This window comes from Martes martes (genome assembly GCF_963455335.1).
Source record: "Martes martes genome assembly, chromosome: 14".
Taxonomy (NCBI): Eukaryota; Metazoa; Chordata; class Mammalia; order Carnivora; family Mustelidae; genus Martes; species Martes martes.
In genome coordinates this window covers 5,861,021-5,886,937 of record NC_137902.1, presented here as the reverse complement: position 1 = coordinate 5,886,937, position 25,917 = coordinate 5,861,021, and the positions used below count along the sequence as shown (strand labels likewise).

General features: G+C 44.0%; 1 protein-coding gene across 1 annotated transcript in view; it reads right to left on the bottom strand.

Annotated features, from left to right (window-relative positions):
* Nucleotides 1-25,917, bottom strand: part of ADAM12 (ADAM metallopeptidase domain 12) — a gene marked incomplete at its 3' end in the record, with an annotated part of 325,053 nt that overhangs the window by 212,706 nt on the left and 86,430 nt on the right. Inside the window, 1 exon segment of the mRNA XM_080822952.1 lies at nucleotides 22,698-22,771. Within this exon segment, the coding sequence (XP_080679078.1) occupies nucleotides 22,698-22,771 (74 nt within the window).

Sequence of the window (25,917 nt, the reverse complement as noted above, 5' to 3'; positions counted from 1 at the left end):
CTTAACTCATGTATTCTTCTCAAAATAAGGCCTGGTTCTACGTGCCAGGTGCTCACCTAAGCACGGGGACGCAGATGAATGGAACAAGCCAACTCCCCACATGAGAGCACTCACACAGAGCCTGGTGCATCGTGAATGATCATTTCTGTCCTTCTTTGTGCTTCCCACTCCCACCTAGGACACACACATGCCACTGTGTCACCACTGGGCTCTCCTGGATGTTTCCCTTGGCTTCCCCACCTGTCCTTCATATCTTCCACTCGCTGGTCCATTGCTGCCTGTCCGTGGCCAACTGGCAGACATCTGTGTCCTCTGACCGGTTCACCAACAGGTAAAGATTTTTCAGTGTCTGGGACCATCCCTGAGTCTGTTTCACAAGCTAGGTCTTTCCATAAGTGATTCTCAGGTGTCTACCTAGTTTATTCCCAGAACCACCCACCGAGTCCAGTGAACTCTCACTCATTTACAGTGTAAGGAACCTGAGACACAAAGCAGTTAAATAATCTGCCTGAGACCACACAGCTTCTGTGTGTAGTCCTTGCCTCCTCTCTTTCCAGTTAGCTCTGGGAGACCTTTTTTATTCTATAATCAACTTCCTCTCCCCAAACCTGGCTACATCTGATGGTTAGTAGAGTCGAATGCAAACACTCTGGTCTCCACCACCTCTAAACCACTCTAAATCACCTCTAAACCACTCAGAAGGTGCTCTGAGTGGGGGTTCATGGTGGTTGGGGGGTGGGGGCAAAGCGTGTTTGTCTGCAAGGGGACACAGAGAGCTTACGACTCTGTAGAGGTGCTTTGGAAAACCATTATCTGTATGTAGCTTTTGTGCACAACATAATTTAAACCGCAGGAACTCTAAATGTTTCCATGGCTGCATTAGCTTTTCTCCTCCTGAACTCATCTAGCACTTTGTTATGTGCCCAGGACATACAGGCCCTCTGCCTTGACTGGTCACGCTGGGCCATTCATCATGGTCCTATATCATGCTGTATATTTCTTCAAGTTGGGACTTGGGTCTTGGTGTCCATTCTGCTTAGCACAGGGGCTCATGCACAGTAAATCACTGACAAATGTCAGCTGGAGGAAGCAGAAAGAGAAAGAATGAATGAGCAAGAAAATGGTGCATGGCCAGATTCCACCCTAATCAGGGTAAGGGCTCCAATCCATCCAGGATGACCACAGCAAGCAGGAAGCCAAGCACACGGACCGAGGGGCTCTTCAAAGTTTCTGGCCAATGTTCCTTCATGCAGCATATTTCCAGAATGTGTAAAGGGGGATTCAATGAGTCAAGAGGCCTAACAACCAGTCCTCATGAGCTGGCACCCACTGTAATCGAAGGGGCCCACCTTTACTTAAATAAACTAACATTTAGGAGACAAGATTTGAGAACAAACAGCCCTAAGATAAACCAGTGGGGACAACCCAGGCTGACATATTGTTCACATGTTCATGGGGAGGGCTGTGTGTGTGTGTGTGTGTGAGTTTATCAAACGTCCAACAATGAGTATTTTTAGAAAGGGAATGTTCTGCCCTGGCCTTGCACTTTCATTGTATGTTTTATGTATATGTTTTACATATGTTTTACTCAAATGCTTAAAAATAATTTTTAATCTGTCGAGACTCTTACATTTAAACAGCTTTTTTTTTTTTTTTTTTTTTTTTTTTTTTTTTTTTTTTTTGGTGGATGGAGGTGGTGTGTGCATGGGGAATTGGAAGAATAAACTCCAATGAGGATAAAAAAACTTCTTGGGAGTTTGAAGTGATTAGCTTTCTCCCTCTCCTTCTTCCTCTTCCTGAAATTTTTATTGAAATCATCGTAGAATCACAAGCAGTTATCAAAAACTAACACAGAGAGATTTTCTGTACGGTATGCCCAATTTTCCCAGTGGTAACATTTTTGCAAAACTCTAGTATAATAACATCACAACCAGGATGGTGACATTGATGTAACCCACCGACCCTACTCAGACTTCCCGTCTTAACTGTCCTCATTCGTGTGCACGCATCATTAGCTTTTTACTTGGAGTAGCTGATGTTATTGATCTGCTATCAATCATTCCAATTTATAATTAATACACAACATCTGATTTTCCAGCTCTGAAAATGTGGCAGGCGTGGTGCCAAGAACTTTACATTCCTGATGTCAGTTAATCCCCATGACATGTTCTCCTCCCCTTCTGGTAATACAAACTCTGCCTCCCCCACTGGCCAGAGGAAGTGCCTTGTTTTCCTCCAGCCAAGAGGTGGGGACATGTTTTAAGGGGCCACCTCTCTGGAATGTCACCTGACAGGAGGACGAAAGGACTGTCCTTATCAGACCCGGACGAGCCTGCCCACTGGTTCTCCCAGCAGGACCGGAGTGGCCCTGGTCCCTGTCTGAGACCTGCTCTTCATCCTTTCTTCTAACTATCAGCCACTCCACAGCCTTCCGGTAGATGCCCTTCTGAAGCGGGCAGGGGCTGCTCTGTCGCCTGCAGTCAAGCCCGTCAACGGAGTGCGTGCTGGGATGCCGCGTCTCTCTTTAGAGCAGGAAGCCGGCTGAAGACGTTAGGGAGCTTGCCCAGGCCACGTGGCTGAGAAGCGGCTGAGCGTGGACACAGAGCAGCCTGCTGGTGTCAGAGCTGATGCCTTGGCCACTGGGCTTACTGCTTCTTACGGCTTGTCCAGCTGGGCGGAGGTGGCGTTTGTGACTCCACGATCCCTTCTTTGGGATATTTCTAGATGGTTAAGTCCAGAGTGCATACTCGGTTAGGGCTATTTTCTCAGCACAGAACATGCCTCGCTAGGACTGACTCCTGTTTCCGATGCCATTCCAGAAGTCCTCTGCCAAATGACATCTAACACTCTGTGATTAAACGCATCCCTTCAAGTCTGTCCTTCCCTGAACCTCTCTCCCCAGGGTCCAAGCACAGGAAATGTTGTTCTACCACTCTTGACATTTACTGTAAAAATTTCTTACACATAAAAAGAGAGAGAGACAGAGAGAGACAGAGAAAGGGGGGAATGCATACATTAAACTTTCGAGTCACCACGATGCATTTCTGCGGCGTTACTCATGCTGTTACAACTGGTCTTCATCAAAGGGTTTTCATCTGCTTGCCAGTGTGTCATCTGTCCTAATGACTCACGATGAGGGCTCGTTCCTTTCAGCATGATTTATTCTAGCTTATCATTCCCGTGTTCTCCAGGGGGAGGCTATGCTACAAGCGAGATCAGCCCACGGAGGAATAATCATGAACCAGCCAACTCCTCGTGTTAAGGAAACCGGCTAAAGTGCTGTCCACAAATGAACCCACTGGAAGACTAGCAGGAGACACCTGCTTATTGTCACAGGGTAGACTGGATAAGCAGGGGACAGCCCACCCTCAGGAGAGAACTCTGGATCCTCTGACAGCCTTTGGACTCACATTCCATTAGAACATCTTTGGGGGAAGGATGGCGGGAGTCTTCACAATCATCCAGGTCATCCTTGTAGAGGGGCTCCTGGGTGAAGGCACCATATGGGGGAGGGATAAGCTGTGCACAGCCATGATTCCTGCACGGCCTGGGCTTGCCCAGGGGTGGTGAGAGAAGCTTTACACATGAGTGAGGTAGGTCCCAAGCCTTCTCTGTTTCCTTACCCACATGGGCCCACCAGCCCTCGATGTCCTGCTAACCACCCAACCTGAAGCTCAAAGAGAGGTCTGCACACAGCCAGCAGATGTCTGGGAGTACATGAGCCTGGGCATGGTGACATTGTCTTGTACACCTCTACCAGGAGCCAAACCCACATAGTGTGGACTGCCTAAGGGCCTCCTGAGTCCAGAGCATGGAAGGGGAGCAGGGCACTGGCAAGCTCTACCAGGCACTTAGCACCCCGCCCAAGAGCAGCCCCTTCGCAGTCAGTATCTCCTGGAGACTGTCTGCTTACACAAGCCTGGCCATCCACAGTGGCTCTCAGCCCTGCTGCCTCATCAGCTCACCTGGGACACTGAACCAAAAACAATGATGCACAGATAGAAAGAAATCCTATCAGCTGACCTAGGGACTCTTGTTTCTGTTTTTAAACCTGTCTAGGTGATTCTAATGGGCAACCAGAATGGACAACCACTGGTCTGGCATACAAAAATCATATTGTCTGAATGAATGAGGGGATAGGTGTGAAGCACAGAGTCCCATGACCCTGTCACAGTCAATGGCACGTTCAGTGGACTAGGAAGCAACACCAGCTCTGGGTTTGTCATCTGGAGCTTGGCTTCAATTTCCAACTCTAACATCTAGTGACCTAGGGAAACCTGGGCATGTGCCTTTCTGCTCTTGGCATCTGCATCTGTAAAATGGATCACTTGGACAAGATGACCCTTGAGGTACCTTCATTCACTGTGCACGCCATGAGTACCCACTGTGTGTGCGGCTCTTTTCCGTGGGCGGGGATTCAGCCAGAGACCAGACCAGCACCTGCCCCTCCAGGAGCTTGTAGTCCATTCTCTTTCCACTTTGGAATGTCTCTAAATCTAGAAGTCTACTTCATTTGTCTGGATAATAGCCCAGTTCAGAGTAGCAGAGGTCATACCAAGTAAGAGTAACCAGAAGCAAGTGTCCCCTTGAGTCCCGGAGGGCTGATAGAGATGAGGTTAAGTAGGAGCCACAGGGGATGGGTAGGCTGGATCTATCCAGAAATTTCTTATTAATATCAACACGGCAAAAGCCAGTTCTAAAGTACCATTTCAGTGTATTTATTCCTAACAAGTCCTGTTCCCATGGCTTTGAGGTGGGCATGACAATCATAACCACAAAGGGACTTCTGTGGTTTTGTATTTTCCACATTTTGCAGAGCACTCACTAACCCGCTCTTGGCAGCGGCACACTGGCTGCACCATGCTCCCCAACCTGCTTGTGTGTCCCTGTCCCACGTCTACAGCTCCCACGCTGCCCCTTCTTCCCCCAACATTCCACGTCCTGCACAAGTGCTCCCAGAAGGGCTTCTCCTGTCCTCGAGAGCAGCCACCTAACTCTGCAACATGCCTGCAAAACGCAACGACCCACAACGGTCAACCTCCAGACAGACCAGGAAGGACAGACGTGAGACAACACTGTCCTCAAGCTGGGATGCTAGATATGCCCACTCCAGTCTTCCCCCCAAAACCTCCTGAGTAAGAAACCCCAGAACACCTCCATCAGCCACAGCTCTGGGATCAAGATGGGCCACGTGAATGAAGATGGCCTCTTCCCTGCTGAGAGGAAGCGGAAGCTGCACTGATGTGAGCAAAGCAGCTCTTTCTGACCCAAATAAAATTTAGAAGCAAGGAGGGCTTCTTTAGGCACGTGAGAATCTGTTACTTTCTCCAAATTTCTCAGGCATGCAGAGGTACTTCTACGCTGCATTAAAATTTTTTTTACTCTTTAAATAAAACTCTACGCACAATAATAAAAGAAAAATGGGGAAATATGGCCTGTCATTAGGAATTACATCTCTTATAAAACACTAGAACCGCTTCACAAAATAACTTTCATCCATCAGCTGTGGAGATGGGCAGGGAAATAGAACTGTCCTCATTTTGTAGAGGCGAGAACAAAGCTAAAAATGTATAAATGCAGAGGTTAGAATAAAAATGAATCAGTCCTTCCAAGGATTCAGGAAAGACTCGGCTGAGCAAATGATGCTGGACATTTATAAGCAGGGATTAGAAGTCACGGATTCCTGGGCCAAGGAAAGCGTCCTTTTGAATACTGCGCCTGCGACAGCTAGGAAACGAGGCATCTGTCATATTTGCCCAAGATAAAGGCACTCCCGAAGAGAAAACGGCTTCTCAGTTGTCACAATGGAGAGATACCAGAAGGTTCTCTGATCGTGTATCTACTTATAGACAATTTATATACATACCTGCACACACTGTGGCGAGAGTCGACTGTCCACTCACAGCACTTGTTAGTTTGGTTACATACTTAAGATGTATTGCATTAGCTACTTCATTAATATTCCTTTTTCCCATTCTCACGTCTCACAACACACTTATTTGAAATCTTTGTCCTTGCTGGGAGATTTTCTGAGTCACTTCACCATTTTCTAGACTCGGCGTCTTCACCTGCATCTGAATAGTTCAGAATTCTGCAACTGTCCCCCATAACCACTTCTCAAACTCCTCGACCTCAGCGGCCACGGTCTCCACGCTGAGTGCCACCGGCTCTCACGTGAGCCTCGGTCATGTCCCTCGGGGCCTCTGACACCTGCTCTTGACGTCCCCCACGTCACTCACTGTGCAGCGATTAGGGTGTCATTTTTTTAAGACGCAGATTTCACCCTGTCGTTTCCCACGGTGGGCAGGACAGAGCCCGAAACCCATCCAAGGCTTGGTGGCTGCACTTTTTGTGGGTCCTCAGTGGGCGAGGTCAACCTCCAAACCTCCGTCCGGCCCTCTGCCAGTGATGCCATGCCAATGGCTTCTGCCCCGCTGTCCCTGTGAGCCTCCTGCTGCTCCTTGAAGCCTTCCCGCCCTGCACCTGGCTCCTCCCACAGGTGACCTGGCAGAGACACACTCAAGCCTTCCTCTCGATCACACTCTCTTAGATGTGTCCGATGCTTGTAACCACAGAATGCATTGTTTGTAGCCTCTCTTCTTGGTCATCTCACTCACTGCCTCATTAGGCTGCAAGCTTTCGGGGAGCAGGACGCCTTCTCCATCCCACACTGGACCCCAGTGTTTGCTCCGTGCTTACTGTACGGTAGAAGGTAAAGACACTGAATGACTAACAGCAGCACCCGCTAGCGTTTAAGGGATGCTTATTACGCCTCAGGCTCTACACTAACCCCGTTCATGGCTTATTGATTTAATTCTAAAAACAACGGGATAGTCTCGATGATCCCCATTTTGCCGACACCAAGTCAAGGCTTCCGGAGGTTAATTCCTAAATTCACACGGCACAGCCTGGCCTTCATCAAGATGATCACATCCCGCCTGATGCTTCCAGTTTTTCTAGTAAAACAAGTAGCCTTCTTGGGTATCTGAGCAAATGGGACACAGAAGAGAAATACTTTTTTTAAAAAAGCTCGCAGAAGATCGAAGAGGACAAATCAAGCTCTGTAGAGTCAAACAATAAGTTTATAAAATAAGCTGTGGCTACTGTCTCCAAAAACCCTGGTGTTCATGAGTTTTGTACAGTTTGTTTATTGAAAGAGGTATCACACACTTTCCTTAATAACAAAAGCGGCAAGTCACTCATATTTTTTGGTGGTTGTTCCCTTAAACGTTCTCAGACACACGATCTGGTCTGAAATAGCTACATGTTTCACTATGGGAAAATGCAATTCTAATACTCGTCTTTCACGTGTAAGTGTGACATTCTGGTTTCTTCTGTTCTCCATTGCAATGGCCCTGAGTACTCTCTGGGCACTGCCTACACTGGCGGGGGGGCGGGTACCCCTCCCTCAGCCTCTACGGGAATAAAGTGACCCAGTTGGCTAACATCTACCTGTAGAAAAGTTTTCAAAACCCTCATAATACGGTTTGGTGGGCCAAACACCTAATACTGGATTTTTTTTTTTTAAGATAACCAAGGATTAGTAGAGCCAGCCCACTAATGGTGGTAGGAAGTGGGGACATGCCACCACGAAGGGTCCCTGTAGGAACACAGAAGTAAAGGAAACAGACATTTACTCTGCGGGTTAAACCAGTCGTGTCCATGAAAAACAGGCATTTTGGTGGACACTGCAGTCCCCTTACACAACACGCTAACTCCGGGGTCTAGAACTGGAAGGTGAGGCTGGAGACCTCAGAGGCTTGGCTGAAATCCCGGGCCAGCAGGGGTCCAATGGGCATGACCGCTGTGGCCCAGGGAGCAGCTGGGACCGGAAAGGGCTTCTCCCCATGGACGGCAGAAGTGGGATGTCAATGAAACAGACAAGGATTAAGGGGGTTCATCTAACACAGCTATGTAGAGAACAAAGGGATTATGGGGGCCACCAAGTTCCTATTCCCTAGAACGGGGCCTGCTGTGAGCAGGATTTGTTCTTTGGTGTCCTTCGTCCCTGCCCTGAGTAAAGCTCACACTCTGAACATTGTCGTCAGCCCAGCACTGGGAAGATTCCATCTGCTCCACTCTAGGAGGTATTATTCCCATTTTATAGATGAGGGGGCTGAGGTGTGGAGAAATCCAGTGTTGGACTAGCATGGGGGACTGCGGGACCTCCCATCCGACCTTCCCATTAATTCCGAATTTGCTGTCCGTCAGCAGTGAGTTTGGTTCTTGCGATTCAGGCCTCTGAATAATTTCTGATTGAACAACTCCCGGACGCTTTCCCGGAGGTGATGGCCCTGCCTTGGAGGCCAGCTGCCGGCCCAGGTGACCAGGTGACACTGGGGTGTCTGCCACACACGCGCCGTTCTCCACGCCGCTCCCCAGGTCTGTCCTGGGAAGGCGGGACCAATGGCCGGCAGCCAGCGCTGTCCTCTGGCCTTACAGGCAAACCTGGATGCGAATCTGCATTTGAAAAGCTGATCTCTGCTCCTGTCTGGGATTCTCATAAATCAAACACAGTCAGTGTTTACAGCAGAGTCCAAAGGGAGAGCTGCTGGGAGAGCCCCAAACACTTAAAAATTCTATATGGGAACCAAGAACACTTCATCTGAAGACAGGAGATTGGAAGAACTAACAGGCCCGCTTTTCATCTGCTTCTCATTTAGAAAAATTGGACTACTGGGGAAAGGGTAAAAATAAAAATTGGAAGCAAAAAAAAAAAAAAATCTTTAAAGGCCAGCGGATCACCCATTCAGAAACACGTAGAGGTTGATCCAATCCTACCCTTTCCCGAAGACTGGTTAATTGTTCGGATAACCTGTCAGGCATGGGGACGGGGGGTGGGGGGCGGTGACACGGAAAGCTGACAGAGGGTTAATGATGACTGCCACGGTCCCCACGGGAAGAGCTGTCATTCAACAGTGGGGACCATCAGCCTTAAGACGGACTGAGTCCCTATGGCAGAGCTGTGGTGAGGTCAGTGTTTGCCTCGGTCAGTCCACCCCAAAGGCAGAAGCAGACCATCCACAGATCGCGCTGGGAAACAGATAATTGTGTAACATGTCGTGTATGTTTCATTTACAGAGATATATACACACGTGCATATATACAGATATACACAAATGCATTTGTGAGTTTAAAGCAATTAGATTGGACTTAGAAAAAGGCAAAAAATAATTATTTGGAGAAGAAGGTAGGGCAAAGATGGAAAGAGGAAGAAAAGTATATCATTAACCTAATTTTCCCTATACATTAATCAGAAATCTTATCAATACCCCTTTGTGAGTATTTGTTTTAAATCAGTTCAGACAAGCCTGTCCTTTGCTATTCTGGAAAATGGGTCTGGGTTAAGCCCCACAAAGAACAGGGACCCCATAGGACTTCTCTCCACGTGCTACCACCCGCACAGTGACTGAAACGCAGTCTGTCGAGCGGACGCACAGACGAACAAACATGAATGAAAGAGCAGATCCATGACATGGAAATCAAGTACCTTAATATCAAAATACAAAAAATAAAAATGACAAAACATAACTCAGATTAAAAGCTCTTTGTAAATAAAAAGGATCATCAATCAACAAATAGGGTTGGCGATCCTCTTTATTGATGGGGTGTTTTTAATACTCCACTTCGAAAATTTTGAAGGAATCCACATTCAATCTTACCTTCTAAGGAGCCCTAATTTCTGTGTTTAAATCAAAACCTGTAGATGATTTTCAGGACATAAATCAAGTTTACACTGCTGTCGAATTTTTTTACTAAGTCATTGAAAATATGACCTGAACTAACAGGTTTTTCTAAACATAGCATAAGGTTACTAGTTCCACTTAACAAAAATGAACGATTGAGTACTATAATGACTGATATTTATGTAATACTGTAACTATATAATACATTAGGAGATATAAGTATATTTCTATGTGTTCATGTCAATATAGAAATTTAATGACAAATATATTCTGAGAAATCCCTTTCTTTATATAATATTTGTGTATTTCCACTTATAGGAATACCATGCCAATGATTAAAAAAGAAAATGGTGTTGATTCATTGAAATATTTATCCAGCTCCTTTCACTGGCAACCAGAGGGACTCGCTTTCCTTAAACTCATTCCAATGACAGTGTCCTCTGGAAATCAATCAGGACTTCTATCCAAGGTGGTCAGAGGGATAGAAGGAAACATGCAACGGGCTTCAAAAGGATTAGAGCAATTGCATTTTCTGGACAAAAAAAAACTGTGTTAGATTTTGCCATGAAAAAGATGATGTTTTATTTTTATGACCTATAGTGTACATAAGAATGTGAAAAAATGAGGGGCACCTGGGTGGCTCAGTGGGTTAAAGCCTCTGCTTTTGGCTCAGGTCATGATCCCAGGGTCCTGGGATTGAGCCCCATATCGGGCTCTCTACTAGGCAGGGAGCCTGCTTCCCTTCCTCTCTCTGCCTCCTTGTGATCTTTCTCTCTGTCAAATAAATAAATAAAATCTTAAAAAAAAAATAGAATGTGAAAAAAATGAACATTCATGCACCCATCACTGGGTTTAAGAACCAGAACACAACTAGCATCCTGGAGGCACCTTGTTCCTTTCTTCCATCACCATGCTTGTTTTAAAAATTATTTTCAAAGACTTGAAGGGGATTAAGGCAATGATCACGTGTATCATTGTGTCATGAAGGGTCTCCAACTTTTTAATTCTTTTTTTTTAAGATTTTATTTATTTATTTAACAGAGAGAGAGAGAGAGAGCTTGTAAGTAGGTAAAGAGGCAGGCGGGGGGAGGGGGGGATGCAGGCTACCTGCTGAGCAGAGAGCCCAATGTGGGACTCGATCCCAGGACCCTGAGATCATGACCTGAACCAAAGGCAGACGCTTAACCCACGGAGCCACCCAGGCGCCCCTTTTTTTTAATTCTCTATTCGACTCCACTTTAGTTAATATATACTATATTATCAGTTACCAGGGTAGAATTCAGTGACTCATCAGTTGCATGTAACACCCAACACTCATTCCATCACATGCTCTCCTAAATGCCCATCATCCATTTACCTCATTCCCCATCCCTCCTCCCCTCCAGCAAGCCTTAGCTTCTTTCCCAAACTTAATCTCTTATGGTTTGTCTCCCTCTGTTTTCATATTTTATTTTTCTCTCCCTTCCCCTAGGTTCCTCTGTTTTGTTTCTTTTTTTTCTTAAGATTTTATTTATTTATTTGACAGAGAGAGATCACAAGTAGGCAGAGAGGCAGGCAGAGAGAGAGGGGGAAGCAGGCTCCCTGCCAAGCAGACAGCCCGATGCGGGGCTCGATCCCAGGACCCTGAGATCATGACCTGAGCTGAAGGCAGAGGCTTTAACCCACTGAGCCACCCAGGTGCCCCCTCTGTTTTGTTTCTTAAAGGCCACATATGAGTGAGATCATATGGTATTTGGTTTTCTCTGACTGACTTATTTCCCTTAGCATAATACCCTCTAGTTCCAACCATGTCATTGCAAATGGCATGATTTCATTCTTTTTAATGGCTGAGTAATATTCCGTTATATGTATGTATGTATGTGTACATATATATATATGTGTGTATATATATATATACACACACACCATATCTTCTTTATCCATTTATCTGTTGATAGATATCTGCATTCTTTCCATAATTTGGCTATTGTGGACATGGCTGCTATGAAATTTGGGGTGCAAAGGAAAAAATTAACCATTGGGATTCACCAAGGCTCTCCAACTTCTAACAAATGCCATCTATGCCTCAGGCCAAGAGCTGATGCTTCTTGTCGTGACTCTCCCACAAGTAGTATCCCATGTTTTCTTTATTGTGTTGGCTATGAGCTTCCCCTGAGCACACATATCTCCGTTACATAATCTCACATATTTAAATCTCCCAAAAAAACAGAATTCTTGGGTCTCCAGAGAGCAGAGCTCAGAGCCACATGGAAGGAGTTACTCACTCAGGGCTTCCTCATTCACTAAAATACAGCTAAATGGAAACCTTGGTTCTCACAGGAATTGCCTGATTGGTTTCGATGCTTAAATACAGTATGCGACACGTGATTCCTCATGTAGTATTGTAAATACAATTCCTCCCAATATGACCAGTTCAAGAATTCCTCTGGGACAAGTAAGAATGTATTCTAATTCAGGAAATTACAGAGGCCATACATCTTAGAGGGGAAATGTGCCCCTTGACAACCACCCAACCCAGTTCCTAAGTTTTCCCAGTTCCATTGTTTTCTTTCTTTTTTTTTAAATTTGGGAAATATCTTGTTTTTAAATGTATTAACTGAAGTGTAGTTGCTATATATTAAATTAATTTCAAGTGTACAGCAGTGATTGAACAAGCATATACATTGTGAAATGTTTGCCACAACAAAAATAATACAGTATTATCAACTATATTCCCTACACTGTATTTTTTATCCCTGTGACTTCTTTAGTTTACAATTGGAAGTCCATATGTCTTTATCCCCTTCATTCATTTTTAGATTACAATTGGGAAAATCAGGACTAGAGAGGTTAATTAATTTGCTGAAAGTCACAAGGTTACAAATACCAGAAATCTCATGTTTCCATCTTCTTGATTCAATGCTTCACCCCTAAACTAAACCTCTTTGCTCTTGGGGGAAGAAAGAGCAATGACAAGCATACATCAAACTTCCCTAAGTGGTCATCTCATGACTTGTATCAATATGGATTAGCATTGCTGCTCTGAAAACAGAATAAAATACAGAAGCGTTAGTTGGTTTGTGGTGGGGATATTCTACAGATCTGGAGGAAAACCATTAATTTGTGTGTCTTTTTTCACAAACTTGAATCATTTCTGGGATATGATAGAGAACAAGCCAATTAATTAACAAATTAACAATATATGGCCACTGGCATCAATATTACATGTAGGTTCTACACTCAAAAGTTACTTCAGAAAAAGCATCAATTTTGAATAAATAACTTTCTAAACAAAAAAGAGATTTGTGTAGTGCCAATGCAGGTAAGTGATGGTCCAATGCGAAAATACAGACTTTTGAATGAAGAAGTATTTATGGAGCATAAGAAGTGACGTAATCAAGTCGTAAGCATGACGGTATTTGGTATGATAATAAATTTGACCCAAAACTTAAGTGTATTTTAAATATATTTATTAAATTGTAGGGATAGTACTTTTAGTAAGTTTTTAATGTCATTTTTTCATATATATGTGAAATTTTATATATATACATATTTCTACTTAACCAACCTCCTAGTATTATATGTATTTTATGAATATGAATACATAATACCACCAGGACTTTACTAAAAATGTTAATAATTCATTGCTTTGTGAGAAGCACTATACAGCCATACCCACAACTCCGAAGGGAGCTGCTGTGGCACTGAGATTTGTCACTGTGTGTTACTTGGTCACTAACATAGTGCAGAGGGACTCTCCCCTGGAGTCTGTCAGATTTTTAAAGAAAACCAGGAAACGGATCAACAAAACCCTCTGGGCCAGTTAAGATAGAAGAGGTAGCCTCAAAAGTGCGGTGAAAATAACTCTGCATAAGTACATCGTCTCCCATAATAATCCTCCTGCTGCGGGGCTTACTTTCACGGCATCGTCTATCTGCCCACCTGTTTTTCATAAGGAAGAAAATCTTAAAAAATAAAGAAATTCTGTTCTCTGCTTATGCTAAGCCCACTTCAACCCACAGTGAAATCCACCAGCACTGAAAGAAGTGACTATTACATAACATTTTTAGATAAATGCCCTTCTTCTATTTTTGTGAGGTGTACTTGCACAAGTATGGCTGGCCTCTGCGTCCTTTTGGGCTGTGGGTCTTTGAAGAATTTGCTGCCACTTTCTTTTAGTCTGATTAAGTCTGCTTACCAGGGAATACTTGCCTTAACTTGCCATTGTCATTGACATGAAGATAGCCCTTTGAGGGACAGGTGACGTCTGGACTCCAATTCAGAGCCCTGGTTTTCATGCCAGCAAGACTGGGGCCAGTTCCTGCCCTCCTATTCTGACCCCTGAGTATCCGCTTCCATGAAGAGACATGTTTGCTTTTAAAAGAACAAGAAAATTAGGGTCTCTATAGAGAGATTTCAGAGTCAGGCTTATATCCTGCACTCCAGCAGCTCCTCAGGGCCAGCTCTGACACACCTCTGCATCCCCGTAGAGTCTGTCATGAATGTGCGTGCTCTACAGGGGACCGTGGAGTGAAGTCCCAAGTGTGCGGTGCTGAATTTGAGAAACACAGTAGCCACCAATGAGCAAAGGCAGAGCAATGATTACAGGTGTTTCCGGCTTTTTCTCAAACTTCAGGGCAACCAACAGTTGATGAGAGAAAGTTCTTCTCTGCAGAAGCATTCCAGCTAACCAATGAAGAAGGGAGGATAGAATTAGAACATCACCACTTTGCAAGACCCAAAGAAAGCACTGATCTACACATTCATTGTTATGGCCACTGACCCTGGCAGGTTAAGTCTCACATGGGGTTTTCTGACAGAAGCCTTAGGATGATTCTTAAACCCAGTGCTCAGTCCAATATCACAAAACTCCCAGTGTGATACAAGTGGACACCGCATCACCTGAGATGTAGTCCTACCAAGAAACCAGAACCTAAATCTGCTCAAGGCTGTAGCCCTAACTACTGGCTAACAGAAAACACAGGGGCCAGAGGAATGGGCTAGATGACATGGTGGGGAAGCAATCAGCCAAAATTCTACTGGGCAGCGACCTGGTTTCGTCCACAGGGATTGCAAGATTTAGAAGGCAAGAATTAAAAAGGAGGGACTATTAGAAAAGACTTAGCTGTAGTAACCAAATGTAATGTGGGGGCTGTGTTTATACCCAGATGCAAGTAATCTAACCACCAAAAAGTGTTCCAAGCTTTCTGGAGAATTAGTCTTACATCTTACCAGATCAAGGAAGAGTCATGGTGTCCCACAAACAGAAACGCTATGGCCTTTCTGTTGAGGATGAGACAACTGGAAAAAGGGAGGGACTTGTCATACATAACACCAGCCTCTGTATGCCACACCACAGGGAAGGGGTGGTCAGATGACGACCACAATGACAACATCGACTTGCCCCCCAGGCACCAGAGACCACCCACACATAGCCAGGACAACCATTCTTATCCATTTATGATGCAGTGTTCTGGGGAGGAGCCCTGAGGATGTGCAGGATTTTCAACAGAAAACCATAAACCCAAGGCACAGGAAATGAAGGATGGGAAATGATGTAATTAGACTTGGAAATGCACTTTCATATCAAAGATCCTATCAAACCCTTTAAACTTTAAAGAAGTCAATTCAAGGACACCATACTCTCCAACTGGAATACAGAGAGCACCGTTTTGGAAAGGCTGATCTTAACCAGTTAAGGCACTTTAAAGTTAAGTCAGGTTGGGGAACAAAAACTCTAAAAATGGTATTCTGACCTTCTCCAATGCCTGTATAAACTTCAAAGACTGAAATGAGGAGAAAGCTCAAGGGAATGCAGTTCTCTTCGGCAAACAAAATTTAAGCCCAATTAGAAAGAACTTAAATGTTAAGAGACTATAACTGAATTCAGAAGGGATTTGGTTTAGTTAGAAGATGGCTGAAGTCCATCAACAGTCACATTCTATAGTCACATTCAGAAAATTTTCAACTGTCCTTCCCTACTTCATCAAAGTGCAGAGGTTGACCCCACTGATACAACCCAATGCCGTCAAGAAGGGGTTGGAGCTGACCATGGTGCAGAAATCAGACAACCTGAAAAGGTGTGGTCACTTCCTGCAGGAAAGGCCATTCCCACAGGGAATGCATCAGCTAAGGCCGAAACCCTGAACTAGAAGGTTCTGGTGGGTTGGCATTTCCCTGCCAGTCCCAGCACCATTCAGCACTTTCTCCCATAACGGAAGTGTTTATACAGCCATACGTGGCAATAAGCTTGTAAACTATGGCTAGTGTAATGAAGTAACTAAAGTTTTAATTTTATTTAAATTGATGTAAACAGCTTTGTGTGGCCACTCATGGATATAACTCCTTGTGGAATGTGTCAAAAATACAATCCTCGGGCCCTATAACTGGGGATTCTGGTTCAACAGAGAGACATGGGGCTAGGTATCTGCCTTTGGATAAGCTGCTCAGGTGATCCTGGTGCCAGTGGTCCTGAAATACTGCACCAGACTTGAAGGAGGACAGGAGTTTCTGTTTGCACTCCTGGCACAGGGAGCACTGACCACCTGGAGACAGACTACAGGAAGGCCACGGAATGAGGCCTGGAGCAAGCCTGGAGGCCACAGTCTCACCCCACTGTGTTCCCACCCAGATCCCACACGAAACACTGGCATTGCCTTGGGTTGTGACAGCTATCCAGACGTTCTTCTCCCTGAACAGCTCTCATCTGTTCCTTTCTGTGGACTCTCCATTGCTTGGAGCCATTACTAATGCTTCCCTATGTACCAGTGATAAAGAGCTTCTTATCCCACCCACTTTTTGCTGCCCCAATCTTATCTTCATACGTAGCCAGAATGCTATTTAAAAACTGAATTTTATCCTGTCATTGCCCTGCTCACAGGTACCTGCTCCCATGGGGTACAATTGTCCCAATGAGAAAATATTTAGGTCCTTACGGAGCACGAGGTCCTGCATGGGCTGGATTCCACTTCTCTTACTATCCCCCCTCCTGCACACTAGCACACCAACTTTCTTAGTGTTTGAAACACTAAACACTTTAGAGCTCCTTCCACCTCTCCCAGGACTTTTATGCATGCTCCTCCTTCTTGGGGAACCGTCTACCTTCTGCCCTCCGTTACCTGGCCCGCTCTGATTCATGTGTCACTCAAATGCTTCGTCACACAACTTCCTTCCCTAGGCCAGACTGGGTCTCACACTAGCCTTCCTCGGCTTTTACATTATAGCTTTGGGATGGCCTGTTTGGCACCGAGGTCCTTGACTGACCTCCAAGAAGACAAGGGCTTGACCTTGTTTTTTCTGTCTCCAGCACCAACCACAAGTATCTGGTATTAAATAAATATCCGTGAACAAATGACTAAGTGAATAAAGGTTAAAGAAAATTACTACTGATTAACTTATTACTAATCATTCGAAGCAATAAAGATTTGTGGATGATATAAGGGAAGCAGAGAGACAAAACCATGAAATAGAGTAGAATTTTCGAGACGTGGTTTTGTCCTTGCTAGTTCAGTCAATGATTAGAACCACTTGACAGATTAAAGCTCAGGATTCTAACAGGCAGGCTGGGCTTCCTCTGCGAGAGTAGAAATGAAAAAAAAAAAAAATAGCACTCTATACACAAAAACTTAAAAATTTTTAATCCCTAAAGATGTCAACGTTGTGAAACTAAGACTGTTGTGGAAACAGGAACCCAGAGGATTAGCTAATCTCCTTTCCAGCTCTTCTCAGAATTCTACTCTTTGGCCATCTTCAAGACTCATGGGCAAAGATTAGACATAATCTGATCTTCACTAATTTAGGAAGTTTGAAATAGGACCTAGTTTTGGTGAACCCAAGGGTATACTTAGGTGAAATAACACATATCAGTGGGTCCACAGGAATAGGGCACTGAGTCATTCAAACCCGATTATCAAAAACAACACAAACCCGAATCTTTCAGCATTCACTATACACAGACTTCTATTCTTTCTTGCAGACGAGAAAACAGAGAATGTAAACAGCTTATTGTCGGAAGCAAAGCTGGGTTTCGAAGCCTGGTTTCTTGACTCCAAGCCTGTGTTTGGAGTTAAGCTTTCTCCTTGAACAATTAGTGGCTCACACCCCCCAAGACGCACCTTCAACCTCCTGGTGACTCAATTCTGGTTGGGCCCAGGCTGTCCTCATTCCATTGTTCACTCATATGGTGAGTGCTCATTGAAGACCTACTACCAGCCAGACCCTGGGAAGTGGGTGGAGGGCAAGTTGAGACCCTGGCCCTGGCCTTAAGGGCATCTCTTGTTGGTGGGAGAAGGAAGGGAAGTCCAATGGTGGGAATGAGAACTATGGCAAGCAGCTCTCCAGGACTGTGTGTGCAGCAGTACAGGGGGAGTATTCTGGATATGGCCCGACAGGGTCACTGCACAGCCGGACGCCAGCCACTTCAGTTTAGGGCCATGGGCACTCATGCACACACACTGGTGACAGTCACCTTAGCAGCTGCACCACCTCAGGGGCTCATGTTGAGTTTGTGGGTCCCATTCATGAGAACTACGAGGAAATTTCTTTCTGAGCTTACAACGTTTATTTTCTGTTAACCCAAGCACAGGACTTTACGTTTATCCCCATTAAATCTCATCTTGTTAGTCTTGGCCCATTGATCCAGACTGCTGAAATCTCTCTAATCCAGATCCTCCGACGCAGACAAGTTACCCCCTCCAGCGCTGCATTGCCAAGAAGTGTGATCAGTGCACCTTTTATGTCTTTATAGAGAAGGCTCTGGAAATTGTGGGCCATAACGAGGCCTTGTACATAGCCCTAGGGCCGATGACTGCATCTCAGTCCAGTTGTCCAGCACAGTCTGGGTCAACACGAACAAGAGACTCATATCCTCTGGGTAAGGTTACTCGGCCGAACCCTAACTGAGCCAGCACGATCTCTGCACCAGCTACATCCTCCCTCCTGCATCACCGTACTCCAAGAGATGTCATCAAATAAACACCTTCCCAGATATTGACGCCCACGTCTGACCAATTTAAAATGTCCTTTCTGCTACCGACTGAGCGAATATTAATTAGATTTGTCCCTTCAGAGATGTGTGGAATTATCCCAGACAGAATAAAAGCCAACGCCTGAGTTCCTCCAATGCAGAGACCCAGCAAATATAAATTCAGCAGGCCACAGACCTCCCCCAGCCCCCGCCTTCTGTCAGTGATGGGCCAAGGCTGGAAAACAGAAAGCTCGGTGGGTTTGAGAGATGTGGGGGGTGTGATCTACTGCCATCACTTCCAATTATCCTAAACTGGAAAAACGGATGTCTAAGCTGGCCAGTCTGTCTAATAAAGCATTTTGATCAAAGACGCAATTGCACAGAGCACCTGTTTGAGGGATGGCCTGAGAGCCCATGGGGACCCAGGAGAGTTATGGAAGTCATAAAGCGGTCCCTGCAGTTCCGTAGGCAGACAGCAACACTGTGAAAAATGTTTCTCCAGGGAAGCTTTGAGTCTCTTTAAACATTCAATTATGGCTATACAAACACAGATTTTAAGTGAACAGCATCCGATCTTTGCACAAATTAGGGATGCTCGGAGGCAAATAGAAGAAAACCCCTGAAACAACTGTTTAATACAAATTCCGTCCGGCTTCAAGAAGAATTGGTGTATGTGATGAGTTTTTGAGCAGGGTTAATTAGGTGACCCTCTTTCAGCATTAGCTTTGGATTATGGCTCCTATGATTTAAGGCAATGAGGCCACCTTTATTTTGGTTATGATCTCCAAGCAGGTTTTTAATTAAAACAGATTTCTGGATATTTAAAGACCCAGTATTCAACATGCAGAGCTTTTTAGCCCTCTGAAAGTTGGTGGAGGTCCTTCTAAAACACATTTGCTTTTTATGAATAATAAACACTCCAATATCCTTCTTTTCAACGATTTTTAAGTTTTTACAGATTTTTTTGCTTCAGTGTTAAAAGTTTTCCTAATCTCAACAGTAATATTTTCTTGCTCTAAAACATGAATAAATGTCTTCCATAATCTTACTAGTCAGAGATACACATATATGTATATAATTTTGAAATAAAAACTCAATGTTGTGTAAAATATTATCTAACATGCTGCTTACATTGATTATATCATGAATGCTTTTCACAGTGATGAAGATCCCCATCATCCCCTTTAATTGTGAAATAGAGCTCTATTGGCTCTATATGGCTAAGTCATAATTTAGTCAATCTCCTATTGATTTAGGTAAAATATTCTGCGGTGAAAACCCCTGAACACAGGACCTGCAGGCATGATGTAGGACACCGACAGGTTACCTTCTGGTTAGCCAAGATCTCTACTGTGCTAGTTAAATATTCACATTCATCTTGCTTGAATATTTGAGTTCTAATACCTTTATTTGAATAAATTCTCTAATTGGATCTATTGGGCCAAAAGCTATAGGAATTAAAAATCCTACTTTCTCCTGGACAATGGATTATATTTTGTGTTTGACAGCATCAAGAGCTGGTAGCACACGAGCATTTCACTCTACCCATAAAACCACAGAGTTTTGGTATTCATGGTCTCAAAAGTGAAGTCTATATGGAACAGGCAGGTAATTTTTTTTTAAAAAAATTTTATGTTCAAGTATTTTGGGGGAGTGCAACATTAAAATAGTAATATTGGCACACTCTAATTATGAAAATGTTATTTTTAGCAGGGAAGAATCTCTACAACTGGTATAAGTAGTATAATTAAAATAAAGCCACAGAACGTCATAGGATCATATCAAACACTCTCCATACAATTTCTAACATGAAGGTAGACAGTGAGGTTGGGAAGAGAGATATAAATTGAGAAGATATAGCTTTATGTTTTTGACTTTTCTAATTTTGAGATTATTTTGTGAAAGGCCCAGAATTGGAAGTGAGAAAATTAAGGCACCTTTTAACCTTTTAAAATGATCTTTTATACAGATGAGCCACGGTCGAATGACTATTCGTCACTGTGTATTACACTATCTGCCTTAGTAGACAGGAAACCATTTTCAAAAGAACCAGGAATGAGGCTACTGAGCCACTTCAGAGACTCAGAGAACCAGAAAGGCGCTAAGAGCTGCATTTCTATAAGGAAAAGTATGTCCAGTATAAAGCTAAGTGAAGAAGCAGGTTATCAAATGCACAGACCCAATATCCACTAGGAAGACAAAAAAAGCAAAGCTTACTTGTAAGGAAAACATGACCTTGGACCACGACTAAAATATTCGTCAGGATGTTGTTTGGTAATAGAAGTATTTTCTTTTGGCTCTTTGATCTTTTTTCCCCTACAATTTTCAATTTTCTGCACTGGACATGTATTCCTTTCAGAGTAGAAACAAGTAGATTAAGGTTTTTGTTAAGTTGATTTCCATCCATCTACCTGCCGTCCTACTACCATCGGTGGGTCTATAATTGGCATCATTCCTGCTGTCTACCACATCCCCCAACACTCTGACAAAAGGAGCGGACGCCCGAATCCAGCAGCAACCCTAAAGCCCCATCAAGGCCATGCATCTCCACCAGAAACCCTAGTCCCTTTTGATCATTCAGGAAATATCCAGTTTTGTCTGTTGAGATATTGCAAAACTATACGCAAACAGCAGTTTACAAAAATTAAAATGTCCCACGGTATTCTTACATGAACAACAAAAAAAGAGCATGAATATATTTACTTGGCTGAGAGAGACATACCAAAGGCAACATAGAGGTTTCTGTTCACCTCCCTGTTCATTCAAAACGGGCACCCGAAACCTCTACTTTAAGACTATCAAGGCATGAGGAAAGCTAAAACACATCATTTATTGCTTAAAAAAGCTTTTAATCCATTTAACGGTCGGGGGTGAACATATAAGATATACGAAGAGGCAGGCTGCTGTCCTATTTTACATATATCCATGTTAAGTGTATTTATTTTTTAAATGTATATATTGATATGGATCTCTCTGTTTTTTAAAAATTGTTGTTGGCCGCGGTGTTAGACACTGAATGTGAGAAATGGCCATGATGATTTCATTGATCTGACTTGCTTGGGGCCCTCAAATCAAAGCACGGATACCATAAGTGATCTGACTTGTTCACATGGAGACAGTCAGATTTTTGTGACATCTCTCTCGGGCAGAACTCATTCCAGTGAAGCTCTCTTCTCTACAAGATCACATCAGGGGAAAGTCAGCATGTCACTGATGGGTGAGGAATAGGAACCAGTAGTTCCGAAGTTAGAAATTTCTAGAAGTTTTATCTATCTAGACGATAGAAACTCCTGTAGCAAATCAAGCAGGATGTGGTAACTTCATTTACATCTTTAAATACAGATTACTTATTACAAGCACACAGATCTTTTCTGGTACTAATAAAAAAGAATAGCATTGCATCCGCTCAGTCTAAGGAACCCAGGGGGCTAGCCAGGGTAAAAAGAATGACAAGAACAGGGCTTGTGTTCCTTACGCCTTGAAGCAGACAGTTTTCTACTGGGAAGTCATACAAAATATGTAACAATATCCATCTGCTCCAGGAAAAAAAAATAATACCATTTTTGGAAATTCATATAATTTTGCAAAAAAGGGTCAAATTTTTAAATAAAAAGATAAAATAAATACTTTGTACCACTGGAGACAAGCTCTGAAAGATAAATAAACCCTTGGTATTTCTCAGGGAAAAAAGAGGTCCTATTCATTTGAAGCTTTTTCTCCTTATATAAGCCAGGAATTGCCAGAAGTCAACTAATTATGGAATGCTGTTATTTGAACAGAAGATGCTTAAATTCTATCCTTGACAAATCAGGCTCTGGAAATGAGAAACATCAGAACTGTGAGGAAAAACCTGCTGATTTATAAAGCTTTTTTTTAGAGTGGTGAAATTCTTCATTTTTCCACTTCGTTTTTTTCAAGTTAATTCCAGCCTCAGACCCAAATTGGGATTATGACTCTGTGCATTTCATTCTGTTTCTCTAAATGCCAATGCAGATTACACAGCACTCTGAACCCACAGCTCCTTTCCTTCTCCCATGGCACAGTGTACAAGAATTAATGTGACTTACTCGTTTCTTTCCAGATGTATGATCAGTTCTCTGCTTCCCAGTTGTATTCGAAAATTCAACACTTCCGGATGATTCTGAAAGATAAATAAGAGAAATCAGCTGAAACACATTTCACATTGACTTGCCAGCATTTGAATGTTTTGAAGACATATTCGATGGAGGGAGAGAAAAATACGTTTTCTTCTTGGGACCATTCTGAGAGCCCAGGGAGAGGAGACCAGGTCAACCAGGACCAGAGTCTGGAGGAAGCACCGCCCTCCTAGACGGCATGAATGTGGCCTGTACACCTTTCCTTTGGCCACATGGTCCTGAGATCCTTCTTGACTACCCCCATCTCCCACAATGACCTCCTCCCTCAGTTTCCCTGTCTCTATAAATAGCCCCTTCACTCCCCAGCTGCTCACGTCAGAAATGTGAAGTCCTGCTTGAAACCTGCTCCCTCTCCAGCTCCTCTCTGTCCATGGAAGTTCTTGCAGTGCTGCGTCCACACCACAGCTCCTACTACGTCGTACACCCCACGACCTCACTCCAGTTCAAGGCACAGCCACCTCGCATCGGGAATACCGCAACGCCCTCCTAACCTGGGTTCCTCCATATCTACCTTTGCTTTCCTCCCGTTTGTTCTCCAATGGCAGCAGAAGTTCAACATCAGAAATACCTCTTCATCAACCTAACTGCGCTTCTAAGGAGCCTGCACTGGTATCCAGCGATAAGATGCCAACTCTTTAACCTGGCCGGCAGTGCCCACATGGCTCTGGTCCTCACTCACATGGACCTCGCCAGCAACTCAAACACACCGAGCTCCTCTGTAGTGCTCATTTTTTGCACATGCTGTTCCTTCTGCCTGGAATGCTCCCCCTCTGACTCCCCCAACTCAGCACCAGCTTTATCGTCAGTCAGTCGAGGAACACTTACCTTGCTCCTCAATCTCACTGCATACCCCTCTTCCCACGCATGCTTTCTTCCAGTCTCCTGTCCTCTCCCTCCTTGTGGAAGGAAGAACTTCTTTCCTACTTGTAGTAACTCAGTATGTTGATTTGTGGGTCCACTTGCTTATTATGTCCACAAAGGTATCAGACAAGTAATAGAAGCCCAATTAATATCTGGTGAATGAAAGAATTAACGACTAGGGTAAACGTCTCTACCAATCTCTTCTCCTTCTCACACGGCAGACATACTCCTTCTTCTCTGAGCTCCAGGGAATCCAGCTCATGTGTGCCCATCTGTCAGTGGGAAGCAGGCAAGTACACTTTCTGCTCTGCCCTGGAAACCCCAATGAGTTTCTTGCCCTGCCCTGAGAATGTACCTATGTGACAATGTCCCTCAACTCACAACCTTACCCAAGTTCCCTTCCCACTAACCCAGGGTGGTCATGTGCACCACACTCCTACCTTTGAGCCCAACCATTTAGAGTCCTTACCCAAGTCATAATCTACTTGCCAACTCCAAGGTATTCTGTGAACCTCCCATCTCCTTTCCTGCTGTGTACCCCTAGTGATTCGGGAACAGTCACTTCCAGCCCCTCCTTATCCAAACCAGCATATGTCAAATGAGGGTTCTACGTATCCATGGGGCAGTTCTCACTAGGAGAACTAAAAATTTCAGTTTTCTAAAAAACCAATTGATTTTTTAAAAACCAGAGCTGCATTTTTCACTCCGACCTGTTGGGACAGTCCCCCAGCACTCAGGCAGGAGCCTGGCAAGGCCGCCTGATGGACCGGGGGACGTGTGAAGGGCAAGGAAGGGGTTAATTCACAAATGATGCAAACTAAAGGAGGGCCAAAGGCCATCAAAGCCCGGGACAGGAATTAAGGCTCCTTGGGGGCTTAAAAGGAGCAAAGTAGAAGAGAGCTGGGTCATCACATGAAGCCGGCACCACAAAGTCAAGGGCGCCCGGCTCCCCGAGGTCAGCGCTGCATCCGAGAGCCGTGCAGTGGCTCAGCCCTGCTCACAAGTCATCGCCGCAGGAAATCAGTGCTGCCTCCCTCAGCTGGTGTGGTTTTTCCTGCCTTTGCTCTGGAAGTTCTTTCGGTTTTATCCTTGTGAAAATAAGATGTTCATATGTAGTGTTCTAATATTCCAGCATTAAGAGTTCAGGAGACTTTTCTTACAACATAGCATTTCGTCTGTACTATGGACCAACTAATCACATGTTACTATGAGAGAAGATGGAGTGTAAGCTCCAACATCCAACCCTAGTCCAAATGAAATGAAATTTAAGCAAAAACCCTAACAACAGAAGGTCACATGAGTTTTGGGAAAAGGTTAAAACAGGCATGTCTTTGTGCCATGGGACTGGGACAGCATCGCACAGGGCGAAACGCTGCTTCTTTTATTTTCACAGCTGCCCTTTGCACATCTGGATAGTTTCCGATGTCGAATATGGTAGCCGTTAGCCACATATGAATTTACACTTAAATTAATTGAAATAAAATTTAAAAATCAGTTTATCAGTCTCCCTGGACACATTTCAGACTCAAGAGCAAGATGCGGCTAGAAGCAGCCCCGTCGGACAGAGTAGAGCGACAACATTCCTACCTACCTTCCCAGAAAGTTCAGACATTTCCGTCTTTGTTGAGCTGGTCGGAGTCAATAATAAAGACCTAAGATTTGCATCATTCAGTTGCTGCCTGAGTAACAGACTATTTTAAATATGGGTGCCTTCAGGGGATATAATTAGTTGCAAACCCAAGTGTTTTTTTTAAGTGCACATTAAGAAAGCTCTTCTCAATTTTAATTGATGAGTGATATTATTTTTTAAGGAGTTACTTAAGCTTGAGAGTTAAACTGGTAAATTTCCATATAAAGAAAATGCTTTCTGTATTTTCTGGGTTTAAACAAAACTTGTTTTGTACAGACTCATTCTAGCAAATGATGACACAAACATCTAGCGATCTCGTAAAAACCACACACTGTAATTGACATATTTTGGCACTACCTGATGTTTCTAAGAATTTTATAGGTTTCTGAGTTTTTGCTGAACTTTTCAGATATTGCTATTTCCATCCTATGCAATATTAGACATACATTATGTCTTTAAATTCTAATATAGTGCATAGAAGTGCTTATAAGTCCTGGATTTGCTATCAAGTCTGTCATGGGGACTTTTGCCCAAATTTGCTTATATTTTCTGACACTGAGATTTAATTACAAATACACATAGAATGTCCTCTCCAGGGTTTGCAACTTGTACTTATCCATGATTTCTTAGAAAAATGGG